This window comes from Nematolebias whitei, chromosome 3, assembly GCF_014905685.2.
Source record: "Nematolebias whitei isolate Nwh7 chromosome 3, NemWhi1, whole genome shotgun sequence".
Taxonomy (NCBI): Eukaryota; Metazoa; Chordata; class Actinopteri; order Cyprinodontiformes; family Rivulidae; genus Nematolebias; species Nematolebias whitei.
In genome coordinates this window covers 34,269,127-34,281,896 of record NC_056500.1, presented here as the reverse complement: position 1 = coordinate 34,281,896, position 12,770 = coordinate 34,269,127, and the positions used below count along the sequence as shown (strand labels likewise).

General features: G+C 40.4%; 1 protein-coding gene across 2 annotated transcripts in view; it reads left to right on the top strand.

Annotated features, from left to right (window-relative positions):
• The window catches only part of npnta (nephronectin a), a 110,102-nt gene that overhangs the window by 78,612 nt on the left and 18,720 nt on the right, over nucleotides 1–12,770 (top strand). For both annotated transcript variants that reach the window (XM_037698225.1, XM_037698224.1), the window contains 3 exons: nucleotides 1,135–1,269; nucleotides 3,841–3,963; nucleotides 4,961–5,350. In XM_037698225.1, coding sequence (XP_037554153.1) covers nucleotides 1,135–1,269; nucleotides 3,841–3,963; nucleotides 4,961–5,350 — 648 coding nt within the window. The remainder of the gene's footprint in view (nucleotides 1–1,134; nucleotides 1,270–3,840; nucleotides 3,964–4,960; nucleotides 5,351–12,770) is intronic.

The following is a 12,770-nucleotide window of genomic DNA, read 5'->3' as shown; positions in this document are numbered from 1 at the left end:
ACACACACACACACACACACACACAGGTTTGTTTTGCTATCTTTGTGGGGCCTTTGCATTGACTTCCATTCATTTTTCATTCATTTCTATAGCCTAACCATGACCTTTATCCATAACCTAACCATTACCAGTACATAGCTAACCCTAAACCTAACACATCCTCAATTCACACCTTAGTCCTAAACCTAGCCCCTAACCCACCAACGGGACTTCTTCTTATGGGGCCCGGGCTTTGGGCCCCATAAGGAGCAGTTGGTCCTCACAATGCAGCATAAGTTGGAAAAATGGGCCTCACAAAGTAGCATAAACAAGGACACACACACACACAAAAACAGAGAATTCCTAAAACTGAAAGTCTTGTGACATATTACAAAAAAAAAAAACTTGTTTAGAGCTGCACAGAACTCTAAATGCAGCAAAACTGTGTGTGTTATCTCAAATGAAACATTTCACAGTGATGAAGCAAAGTGGAGCTCCAGCCTGTAACTCTTGAAGGTCCACTGGAGCAGTTTGGAATCGGGAGCCTCCCTGAAGACAAACAACAGAAAAGCCATTCAACCTGCTTGTAAACAACAGTCTTTGTCTTAACAGGTTGAGTCAAGTCCTCTGGACAAATTCTTCTTTGTTGAAATGTTTTATCTTTCATCCAAAGTACTTTTTCTGCAAGTATGCTCCTCAGGCTGAAGAAGTCCAGAGGACCTCACTCAGCCTGTTGGATAGCTCTGCCTGAATTACTGAACATGCATCAGGTCAACGTTCTTTGTGGTGCAGCGGTGATTCAGACACGTTGAGCACCACGTTGTTCATTTTTAGGCAAATGCACTCAGGCTCCGTGTCTAAACATTAATGCCCACGTTCCTTTGAAGGTGAGCACCAAAGCCACTTGAAATAAATCTTTAAATATGAAACAAAATGCACTGTGCACACTGGCAAGCAGGCTTTATTCATAAATGCATGTTAACAAGATCCAATGGAACAGAAGTCTGCTGTGAATAACGATGTTTGTTTAGTATAAATTTACTTTTTCATGGCCATGCTTCATCATGTTTGTGAATGTTTTGGTGAAAATATGTGAATGATTTGCGATGTTTGAAAAACCTTTCCTCTGTGTAATTTTTCTTTTCTCCCCTGCAGATGTGGATGAATGTGCAGCGGGGATTGCGGTGTGTCCCCGGTTCAGAAAATGCATCAACACCTTCGGTAGCTACATCTGCAAGTGCCACGAAGGCTTTGACCTGCAATACATCAATGGGAAATACCAGTGCACTGGTTAGTAGAGTAGAGTGGGTTAGTGCTTTTGGTATTTGAAGCATTTTTTCTTTTCATTTGTTTTGTTCGTTTTAGGTTTTTTCTTCTATCTATTTTCTGTGACTGCAGAATTTTTCTTTCTGTGCACACAGAGACATGAGACTGATTCATCGGACTTGTTGCTCCATGTTTGTCATGTTTTTCACTCTTTATTCCAGATTAAACAAAAATATTTGATTCTTGATGCTGTTTCTGTGACATTTTAATCCAAACGCATCAGTTTACACAAATATTTCCCCCCAGTTTTCTTTTCTTTCAATTCCATAAACGCAACTGCTTGTAAAATTCAGGTCTGTGTGAAGCAAAATTTATCCATACATTGTTTTTTAACTGCTTCTTCCTTTTTGGCTTACGGGGATTACTGGTGCCCATGTCCAGCAGTCACTGTGCGAGAGGCGGGGTACACCCTGGACAGGTCTCCAGTCCATCACAGGGACACATAGAGACAAACGAGACAAACAACAATTCACTCTCTCACTCACACCTAGAGACAGTTTAGAGTTACCAATCAGACTAACATGCATGTTTTTGGTCTGTGGGAGGAAACTGGAGTACCTGGAGTAAACCCACGCATGCACAGAGAGAACATGCAAACTCCACCCAAAGAGGTGCCGGACGAGCGTTTGAATTGGCAACCTTCTCACTGAGAGGCAACAGCTATACCAACTGCGCCACTGTTCCACCAAACAAAATTAAATGCAATGACATTTTCATTCAGACTTCTGATGATTGTTTCCTGCATTATTATTTTGTGCAAGTGTGAAGCATATGTTTGCAGCTTCTGTGCTCTGAAAGCCTCACACCCCCTCTGAGGTTTTTAGCGCTCTCCTTCGCCATGTTGCATACCACCATTTTAAATTTTACTACACAAACTGAAGCTGGGGACAGGTTTTCATACTGGCGTGCCTGCAGCTGAAAAAGCAAGATAACTTTTTTCTGAACAAAGCATCAACTAACAATATGAGACAGAGCCGTTTGCATAATGACAGCCCCAATCCACCAACAAAAGTCAGAAGTAAGTATGCACTTTACTCAGAGAAATCCATCAAAAACATTGGAAGAAACCTTTGGGTCTGTGTGGAGGAATGAACTCTGACATCAGTTTGAAAAACTGGGAGCAAGTCCTCTTTAAAAAAACAACCACTGACCTTTAGTTCTTAAAAATAAAGAAAATAAATATCTGAAATGTCATATTACATTGTTTTTTAATAATAAAACTAAAATTATTTTTACTATACAAAATTAATAGATAAAATATTGTTTAAAAATCTTAAATAATAAAAGAAATATTTCATTCTTTTTCTTTTGGCTGCTCCCTGCATTAGGGGTCGCTACAGCGAACTAAGTCACACGAAGACTTGGAAGTTATTTTTATGTCGGATGTCCTTCCTGACACAACCACAGACACCGAGCTACCACAGCCTCTGTGTGGAGCAGAGAGCTGCTATCTAGGACACCCGGAGGAGCAGATGGTGGGGGTTAAGGGCCTTGCTCAAGGGCCCAGAGTGGGACGAATGAGGGTGGGGGCAGGTGTGGGTGCTTCACCTACCCCACCCACATTTTATTTTGATGTTGTCGGTACCGGGACTTGAACCGGCGATCTTCCGATCATAGGCCCACCTTCTCTAGCCTCTGCGCCACCACTCCCCCCTAAAAAAATATTTAATTGAAGTCAGTTAATAAAACCAAACCAATGAATAAAATGAAAAATTAACATACAGGTACAATAGAATATGTGACTCAAGTCATTGGGCAGCACAGTGGATTAGCGGTTAGCACTGTTGCCTCACAAGAAGGTGCTGGGTTCGAGCCCCTGTTTGGACCTGGTGTCTTTCTGGGTGGAGTTTGCATGTTCTTCTCGTGTTTGCACGGATATTCTCAGTGTAATCCAGTTTCCTCCCTCAGTTCAAAAACATTCATGTTAGGCTGCCTTCAGGCTCAGGTAGACTTTAAAAAGAGATCTGTGATCTCAATTATATTTGTCTGGTTAAATAAAGATTAAAAATGAAATATAATGCTCAAAAATGTAAAAAAAAAAAGTTCTTCAAAACTCATTGAATAGTGAAGGTTACATCGTGCTAAAGTACCGATAGTTCAAATCTGCTTGTTTTGCAGTTCAACTTTGCACTGACAATTGAAAACGAGAACTGTATGTACTAAAAATAAACTCCATTAAGTTTTCTGTACAAGATGACTTCTGTAATTTTCTTTTTCGCCTCAGATTTTATGGATTCTTTCAACACAAGCCAAATGAAAAGATTTATTCTTTACAGTTAAAGTGTTAAACTATTCAGAGAAAGCTAAATGACTTTGATTTGTTTGATTCAGAATCATTTTTATCCTGAAACAACCCTCGTAAGGATTTTACTCAGGTATTCATGCAAAAAAATCCCCATTGCTTACTGAAGTGCTTTTGTGTAAAACTTGGGCCTTTCTTCACACACACATGAAGCCATTAGCTTTTGATATTCTGCTGTTATGTCTGAAGTTTTCCCCTCTTGCTCCCTGTAACTGAATGCTTTTATCTTTCAGATGTGGATGAGTGCACTTCAGGCCTGAGCCACTGCAGCAGCTTCGCCACCTGCCACAACACGCCAGGCTCATACAAGTGCAAATGCAAAGACGGCTACAGGGGGATGGGCCACGACTGTAAACGTAAGGTCATGGGAACAGAAAAGTTCTCCCCGATGCTCACTTTTTGCCCAGAGGAATGGAGGCCCCTTGATTTTCTTTTTTTCCTGAATTAAAAAAAGCAAACAGTTGGCAAGCAAGAAAGACGGAAGAATTGTGCTGGTTCTGAAAACACTTTATTCATAACAGAAGTCAGTTGGTGCTGAAATCACGCTGCCTCCCTTATCGCACGAGTCCAGTGGGAGTCCAGCTCACTCTGGACTTTCTAATGAGCCAGAAAGAGAATTCAAAAGTGGGAAATACTTTCATGTTGCTTTCCCAAAATGCAGATAATTAGCCTGAAGAGAAGTCATTTAGTTCCTCTATTTTTGTTCATTCATCTTAAACAATATTTCAGTGCACAGAGGAAAGAGGATACCTTTTAGAAATGCTCCCCTCACCTCCCATCACTTCATTAAAGGGCGTGACATGGGAAGCATTTGCTCAGAGAGTCGAGTTACAATATTTCATTTGTGGATCACATATCAAAGTGGCCTGAAACCTGAGAAATACTTGAGTTCCAACTATTTCCTTTTATCCACTTTAAGTCCTCACTTAGCGGCCGTTGCACCAGAAACCCTCCACCCATAGGTCTTGAGTCTACTTGAGACAAAAGCCAAGAGTAAAGGAACTAAAAATAATTTAGATTCATCAGTGTTCAGCAGTCTGAGCACAGAAAGCTTGTTCTTGCAGGAAGTCTGGCTAACACACCAATATTTACTGATCAGGATGGTCACAGCAGAAAGAACAGCTTTAAGTCTGGTATTCACGCTGTTCTGATCTTTTGCTTGTTCAGCTTCTATTTTAGTGAGACTTCAGAATGCTAACATTTAGTTTATTGATATCTGGAGAAGTCTTAGTGGGTGAAATAAAGCCTTCCTCTGTGAAAATCAGGCTAATCACTGCAGTTAATCTGCAATTCTATATGCCATTAACACTTAAGTGCTCATATTTCAGAATCTGCATTCTCTTATAATTTCAGCCATTCCAAAGGTGGTTATTGACCCTCCAAGACCTGGCAAACAGCCACCCAATCATCACAACCACATCCCAGATTTGGATCACAAGAGGTTCCCAACAATCCGCCCGACAGTGACACCAAAGAAACCTATCATTACTGTCCCCAAACGACCAGCCACAACTATGACCAAAGCCCCTCTGCCTCCCAGGAGGGTGACCCCTCCTCCACCCAAGCCAGCCGTGCCAACTCACAAGCCTTTCATGCCAACAAGAAAGCCCACACACAAACCCTACATACCACCAAAGCCAGTGGCTCCGACCAGACGACCCCCACCACCATCCCCTCCACCAGTTACACCAGTAGACAACACCATCCAGAAGGAGGTCACCAAACAGAGAGGCGATGTGCACAGTAAGAAATAAAACTTACTTTTTTCCCTCTAACAGCTGACTGACATTTCACATGAAAAGACAGGAACAACATGCCTCATAACGTGTCATTTATAAACAGTTCATCTGTCATACACTTAACCTTTATACACAAACATAAGTAAATGGAAAATGTAGCATTTTTTTAGTAAATGTGCTACTGGTTGCATGGAGAATGTGTTGCCTCATAACTTTCAGCTACTACCACACAAAACTCTGTAACATTTTCAGAGTTAAAGTCATTTTGTGTTTGCTCAGTTCAGTTAGCTGTGACATTGATTTCAAAAGCATTCAGTGGTGAATGTATATCCAGAGTGACGTCACGTGCGCCGCAGAAGGGTAGCACTGACGGGAGCGCCACTTCGACTCCCTCTTTTTTTCTTCCTGTTGTTTTTGTTTTAAATTTTGTAGTTCCTACACTGTACACTCACTATACGGGTAAGACTGCAATGCACTTTTGTAGTTTTGTGAGTCGCTGCCTTGCCATCATGCCATTGTGGTTCAGTTCCCGGCCCCCTTCCAGCCTTGGCCTCAGGCTCCAGCCTGTCATGGCAGCCGTTTCCATGATCCTCCATCTGCCTGCATGGACCGGACTCTATGAAACAGTTCGGTTCTGCAGGGAAACCTTGAATGTTCTCTGTCTGCCCGACCCAGTTCTGTAGGGCAGTCTGATAGGGCAGTTGTTGCGGTTGTTGTTATCATCATACTGCTAAGAGGACTGTGCTGCTAACAAGACCTGCTAATGCTACTAACAAGAGCATGCCGCTAACAGAAACACACTGCTAACTGAGCCACATTGCTAACAGTAGGGGGGGAATGGTGTAAGATAATCCACTTTTTGCCTTTTTGGTTCTAAATGTGAGATTAAATGACACAGGAGCAAGGGCGTCAGAAGCATCCGTAATGTGGGGGGGGGGGACACAATGATGTGTGTAGGTGTGCGCGTGTGCGCACGTAAAAAAAGCGTGTTCACTAGTGAACAAAAAAGCAGCATTTCACCTAGATTTCCTTCAATTCCACACATTTAAAACATGTTTCTCACCAAGTTTGTGTAAATTCATCTGTGGATTTTAAAGACATTTTAACTTTAATACACTTTAATACAGAGCATCAGATCGGCACCATTTGTCTTTATAGAGAAATAAAAAACATCACCCCTGGACTTTTTTTACTTGTGTTCAACACTTCTCATCTAAATGATGTTTCTCATGAAGCTTGAGGACAATAAGGTGTGGGGTTTTAAAGACATTTCAACTTTAATGCACCTGAACACACCACGTCTCTTACACCTGCAGCGTCTTACAGCATCACAGTTACTGCTAAGATGTTACAGACGTAGCGCTCCACTTCTCTCCTCCTAACATGAAAATGTTTCTGATCAACCCCCTGGTCAACAACTGCCCGTACTAAGCTGCTAAACTGGCGAGCGAGTAACACAGAGGTGTCTCCATCTCCTCTACGTGTGCACGTTTTCTGCCGAGGCAGGAGGAGACCGGTGTAGAGTTGGAGGTAACCAGGAAAACCTGGAGTGGAGTTTTAGTGGTTTGAGTATTCTCCTATTAATCAGGTGGAATGGATTAGTTCACGAAGAAAAATAAACTGCACCGCCTGAACTAATGTTTTATAGTAAAAGTGTGTGTGTGTGTGTGTGTGTGGGGGGGGGGGGGGGGGGGGTCCAAATGAACGTTTTTTTAATGTGGGGGGGACTTGTCCCCTTCACATATAATGGTTGCGATGCCTATGCACAGGAGTACAAAGAAAACACATACCCTTATTTGGGATGTTGTCTAAAAAATGTAGGTTATAAAAGCAAATCTATAACAAACAGCTCTAGAAATATGATGTGATCAAAAAGTGTTCCAGTGGCTCTATTTGCCCCAGGCAAAGGGTAAATTAATCCAACTCAGAGGGTAAATTGAACCACTGAGGGGTAAACTGACAATTCTGCTTTGTCCAGTTTTGAAACGGGCATAAAACACATATTTTATTCAGGAAAATCCATTTAAATGGAGGTCACCTGAAACAACAAAAAATCAGCTTAGTAAAGTTTGAATTTTATGTATTTTCCACTACTGAACAATAACTTTGAGGTAAGCTTACAAATCAAGATGGCTTTCCATATCCAGTCATCATGTACCAAAAATGGGGAAAAAAATAATCATAACCATTTAACCAGAGAAACAAATCCTGAAATATGTTCATTTGTAACATTACATTACATTAGTCTCACAATTTTGAACTTGAGTATTTAGGAGGTTGAACTTCAGCATGCTCATTGTATAAATTTTACTCGCCATTCCACTGATAAAAGTTGCAAGAAAATGTGAATACCTCCAACCTTCTGAGGTTTAGGAAGCTTTCTCAGCATGTCATTCAGTGGAATGGATCCCGCATCATTCTCCTTGAATGCGAAGGAGGGCTTCTCTCTGCCAGTACTTCCATGTATTCTGAGAAATCTTGCAGTCACTTCCTTGCTTTCAAAGTGCTCAATCAAATTGATGTAATGGTGTATCTTGCATTTGGTTGCAAACGTTGCAGTGACAAAATCACCAACAGAGAGATCAGAGTTGCCATGTTCACTCTCATCCCCCTAGGCTCTCATCCTCTGAAGTGTCATTAAGTGGGATTGAAACATAACTCTCTTCAATTCAATTCAATTCAGTTTATTTATATAGTGCCAAATCACAACAAAGGTGTCTCAGGGCACTTTCCAGAAACATCCACATACACAGAAAGGCACCAATTAGTAAAGTTCTTTATCTAAGGAAGGAAGCCAGCAGACTCGTTGAATCTTCACTTTGTCGCAGTCTCCCATCCTGAGCAAGCACAGTGGCAACAGTGGAAAGAAAAAAATCCCTTTTAAAAGGAAGTACTCTCTTCAGAGTGGCTGTTTACTGGAATTTTTATTTTTGTTTGTGCCTTTGACTTGTCTGGATCTTAAACATTTGACACTTCTTTCCTCTTGCATTTTCTTCTTTTTATCTGCTATTTCAACTGCATACTTTTGAGGTGTGTCAGTCAGGATCCTTGTCTTCATCCACTGCATTCTTTGCTTTGCCCTTGGCTTCTGGTTTTTGAGAAAGTGAAGAATTTCAGGAGAAGACACATATCCATGGGAGTGGACAAGTGGCTCTGCTCTGCTCTGCATGCTGAAGAACATCCCTGTGAAGACACCTCAACAGAGGTGGACTCTGAAGGTGGATCATCTTCAGAGGCAGATAGCAGGGTTTGGCTTATCAGTCACCATGGATGGCCCAAGCTCATCATCAGCAAAAATATCTCAGTTGAAAGGAAAGATTCCTGTGGACCTGAATCCAGAAGATATATTCTGTAGTGCCATTGCTGACATATAAGCATCATTAACATATCCAGCAATCTGGTATATGCTGTCTGTTTGGCCTGGGTTAGATCTTATCCAACCAGATCTTTGTTATAATAGCTCTTGAATAGACCATACACACTCTTATCCAAAGGCTGCAAGCGATGGGATGGGGGAGGTGGAATTTTGGACATAACAATCCAGTTACTCTTTGCCTATTCCAGTGCTTTTAGAGAAATGCGAGCCTCATGGTTATCAAGAAGTAGTAACATAGGATGATCATTAGAGCAGTTGGTGTGCTGAGCCTTATACTCAAGGAATTCAGTAAAGGTGTTCTTCTTTTGTACATTCCTGGCAAAATGGCTCTTCTATAATGTGTAAAAAAGGACAAACACACATAGTTTACCATAGGATCTATATGGTGTTTGCCAGGGGTAAGGTGAACCAGTGGTTCAATTTAACCCATGGCCTTTGGCTCATTTTCCCCCAAAGCAACCGCTTTGGAAAATATGGTGCAGTTTAGCTAGAAAAGCTAATTATTTAGCAAAATCATTTACAATATAACATGATTTTATAGGCTGGGAAACCACCAACACGTACCAGGTACAACACTACGTTAAAATAAATTAACCTTGATGTAACATTCATTCTTTTTCTTCTTCTTCTTTCGGCTTTTCCCTTTTCAGGGATCTCCACAGCGAGTCATCCTCCTCCATCTCACTCTGTCCTCTGCATCCTCTGTCCACTCTCCAACTATCTCCATGTCCTCTCTTACTGCATCCATGTATCTTCTCTTTGGTCTTCCTCTTTGTCTTGTCTCTTTGATGTAATAATATTCATTATACATGCAAATCAAAATTTTACTTAGACAAGGAAAAATGTGTTTTTGTGGATAAAAATCTTACCACTGTTCCCATGTGCTCCTGCCTGTCACAGTCTGCTAGCAATAATGGCTGTCATATGCAGGTGGGGCCACATGACCAAAGACTAGTAGGGTCAAAGTCAGTGTCAAAGTTTCTTTGTCATGCAGGTGACCAGACGTCTCCGATTTCCGGGGACAGTCCCCATTTTGGATGATCTGTCCCTGGTTAAAGCTGTCCCCGGACATGTCCCAGATTTTAGCATTTTATGAATGAAAAAAAAAAGTTGTATGTACACTGTTATTACAGTAGCCGGGTAGAATGTGCAAGACATGAGTGAGTATGTTGCTCGCAACAACAACTATTACTGTAGCTAGTCGCACTGGCGCTGCTGTTAACATTACAGACAGGTTCTTTATTGTCATTCGCATCACATGTGGTACAGGAGGTGGAAGGAAATTGTGTATACAGGGTCCCAGTTACATCCAACAATAGCAAAGTATAGTGTAAAAAGAAACACTAAATAAGGAACTAAGACATACACTAAAATATGCACTAAACAAATGCTGAATGGTACGCTAAAAGATTTAAGATATATGCTAGTCACTAACTGTGCAAAACAATACACCAAACAACAGCAGCATGAACATGAATCTTTGTGGGTGGATGAGTATGAATGAATGAGGATAGCAGCATGAACTAATCAGTAGCATGGGATCAGCAGCATGGATAATCAGCAACATGGATAGTCAGCAGCACATATCAACAATTAAAGTTGCATTGAAATGTTTTTTTTTCACAGTGATCATCCTGATTAGGGATTCATGAGTCTTAACAGCTTCAGGGTAGAAACTGTTCCTCAGTCTAGTGGTTCTACACATAATGCTCCGCAACCTCCTTCCTGAGGGGAGTGGGGAAAAAAGTGTGTGTGCTGGGTGAGTGGGGTCCTTCATGAGACTGGAGGTATAATTACAACATGCAGGTGGCTCTCTTCCTGCATCTGGAGATGGTGGGGAGGCTGACTCAGAAAGTCTTCTGTGCAGCCTTCACCACTCGCTGCAGAGCTTTTCTTTCTTTCTTTTATGTTTTAACTATTTCACTTTACTATTACCGGTATCTGTGGGGAGTGGTGGTGCAGAAGTTAGAAAAGGTGGGCCCTTGAGGTCACTGGTTCAACTCCCTGAGCTGACAACATCAACATGTGGGTGGGAAAGGTGAAACATCTACTTCTGCCTCCACCCTCACTTGCCCCACCCTGGGCCCTTAAGCAAGGCCCTTAACTCCCACCATCTGCTCCCCCAGGCACCCTAGATGGCATCTCTCTGCTCCACACAGAGGGCTGTTTAATAACCCATTAAAATACACCAGAATGCAGGAAATGGCATCTTCTTTATTCTAAATTTTCTGGGGGAGAACCCCCAGACCTCCGCACCAGTGTATCCTCGCACATTACAAATGCTTCTGACACCAATGCTACTACTATTACTTTATTTGTTTTATTGCTCTTGGGAAATGTGTGTAGAGAGGTACATTCCTGCTGATACTTTTGATTTTTATTGTTTAAACATGAATAAATATGTAAAAATAAATGAAACTGTACATGTCCCCATTTAAGGAGCTGTATGTAGTGTTATATGAGAACAGCAGGACATGTTAGACTAGCGTTAAATTAGGATGATCTTATGATGAGAAGGAATAAAGTTTTATTCTTTTTAGTCAAACCTTGTTAATGACATACACAATTTCATGTGATTTAAGGGACAAAAATAGTTCTATAATATAAACAGTGAAGTGGTTGCTCAGTCAGTTAATGTTATGATTAAAGCCAATTTATGTGCACTTTAGCTGGATAAATACTGGTAGGTACATTTGTTGTAAACATCACTGCCCATATTAGTCCTATGGCATGGTTTCAAGACAACAATCCACTAAAGGGCAGTGCAGAGTTCAGAGTTCATGTCATAGTGAGGTTAGTTCCAGACAATAGTAAATTTGGCAACATTAGTGGAGGAAATCATGATGATCCACATTCTCAGACCAGTAGATGGCGTTGGTGAGTGTGGCCATTAAATACATTGCAACAAGTGCAAATAAAATTATTGTTCCTGCTTTACTGGTCACATATTCACACAGCCTCTCTTCAAAAGGTTCTGCTCTTTATGTTTTTTTTTGTTTGTTTGTTTTATTCAGTCCAAATGTCCAGGATTTCTGTTGGGACAGCTCCTTTTTCTTGAATTTTGTATGTGTTCACAAGCTCTCTGGCAACATACTAAAATACACCTGACATGAAGGGAGAAAATGGTGAGAAGGCTCCATTTGTATTTGTTTGTATATTTAATTTTAAGCACAAATGGGCGTCTATGCTCTTGTTATTTATCATTTTAAAAATGTTTGCTTCAAGTGAATATATTTTGGACCACAAGTTTCACCCAATGTGATTATGAGGATTTAATACTAATATGTTTGGGAACCACTTGATTAGAGTTTGTGATGAACATTTGTCTATCAAACAAGCCAAACACAATTTGTTTCCTCATGAGTTAATTCAGGTTTTGGCTTCAGTTAACAAGTTTGACTCCTGCAGATCCACACGTCACACTGTTTCATGCCAAGTATGAATCATGGATACTAATTCATTAAAAGTCCATCATCATCACTCATTGTTTTATTTTCTTCATCAAAATACAATAGAGAATGGATTTCAAATAATAACTAGTCATTAAAATTAAATTGCTCTGCCTCACAATAGAAGATGATCACATTGAGTATCCTCTATTGCTTTCTAACTGTTTCATGCATTGACCTTTGAGAAAAAAATTCAATAGTTTCTCCATGACATAATCTATTAAAACATGTGACTCGTTAAGTTGAAATCAATTCCCTTAAAACTGGGTAATTTAAAAAGGTTATTTGAGCACGAGGTGAAACTCTGTGTCTCTGTATTGACACAGTTACTATCTTTCGGAGCAGCTTAAACACACTCTGCTGTGATTAAAAACATCAGCCAAATAGCCATTCTATGCATTAAATGCAGACTTTCATCAATGGTGAGATTAAATAAAAAGAAAAAACAACAAGTGAGTGCATAGTATTTACATAATACATTGACTGAAATGAAATAATGTTTCTTACCAGCTTCGGACAGTGGAATTATTAAATAAAGATGTTAAGAAGTTAAAAAAAAAAAATGTATATATATATATATATATATATATATATATACA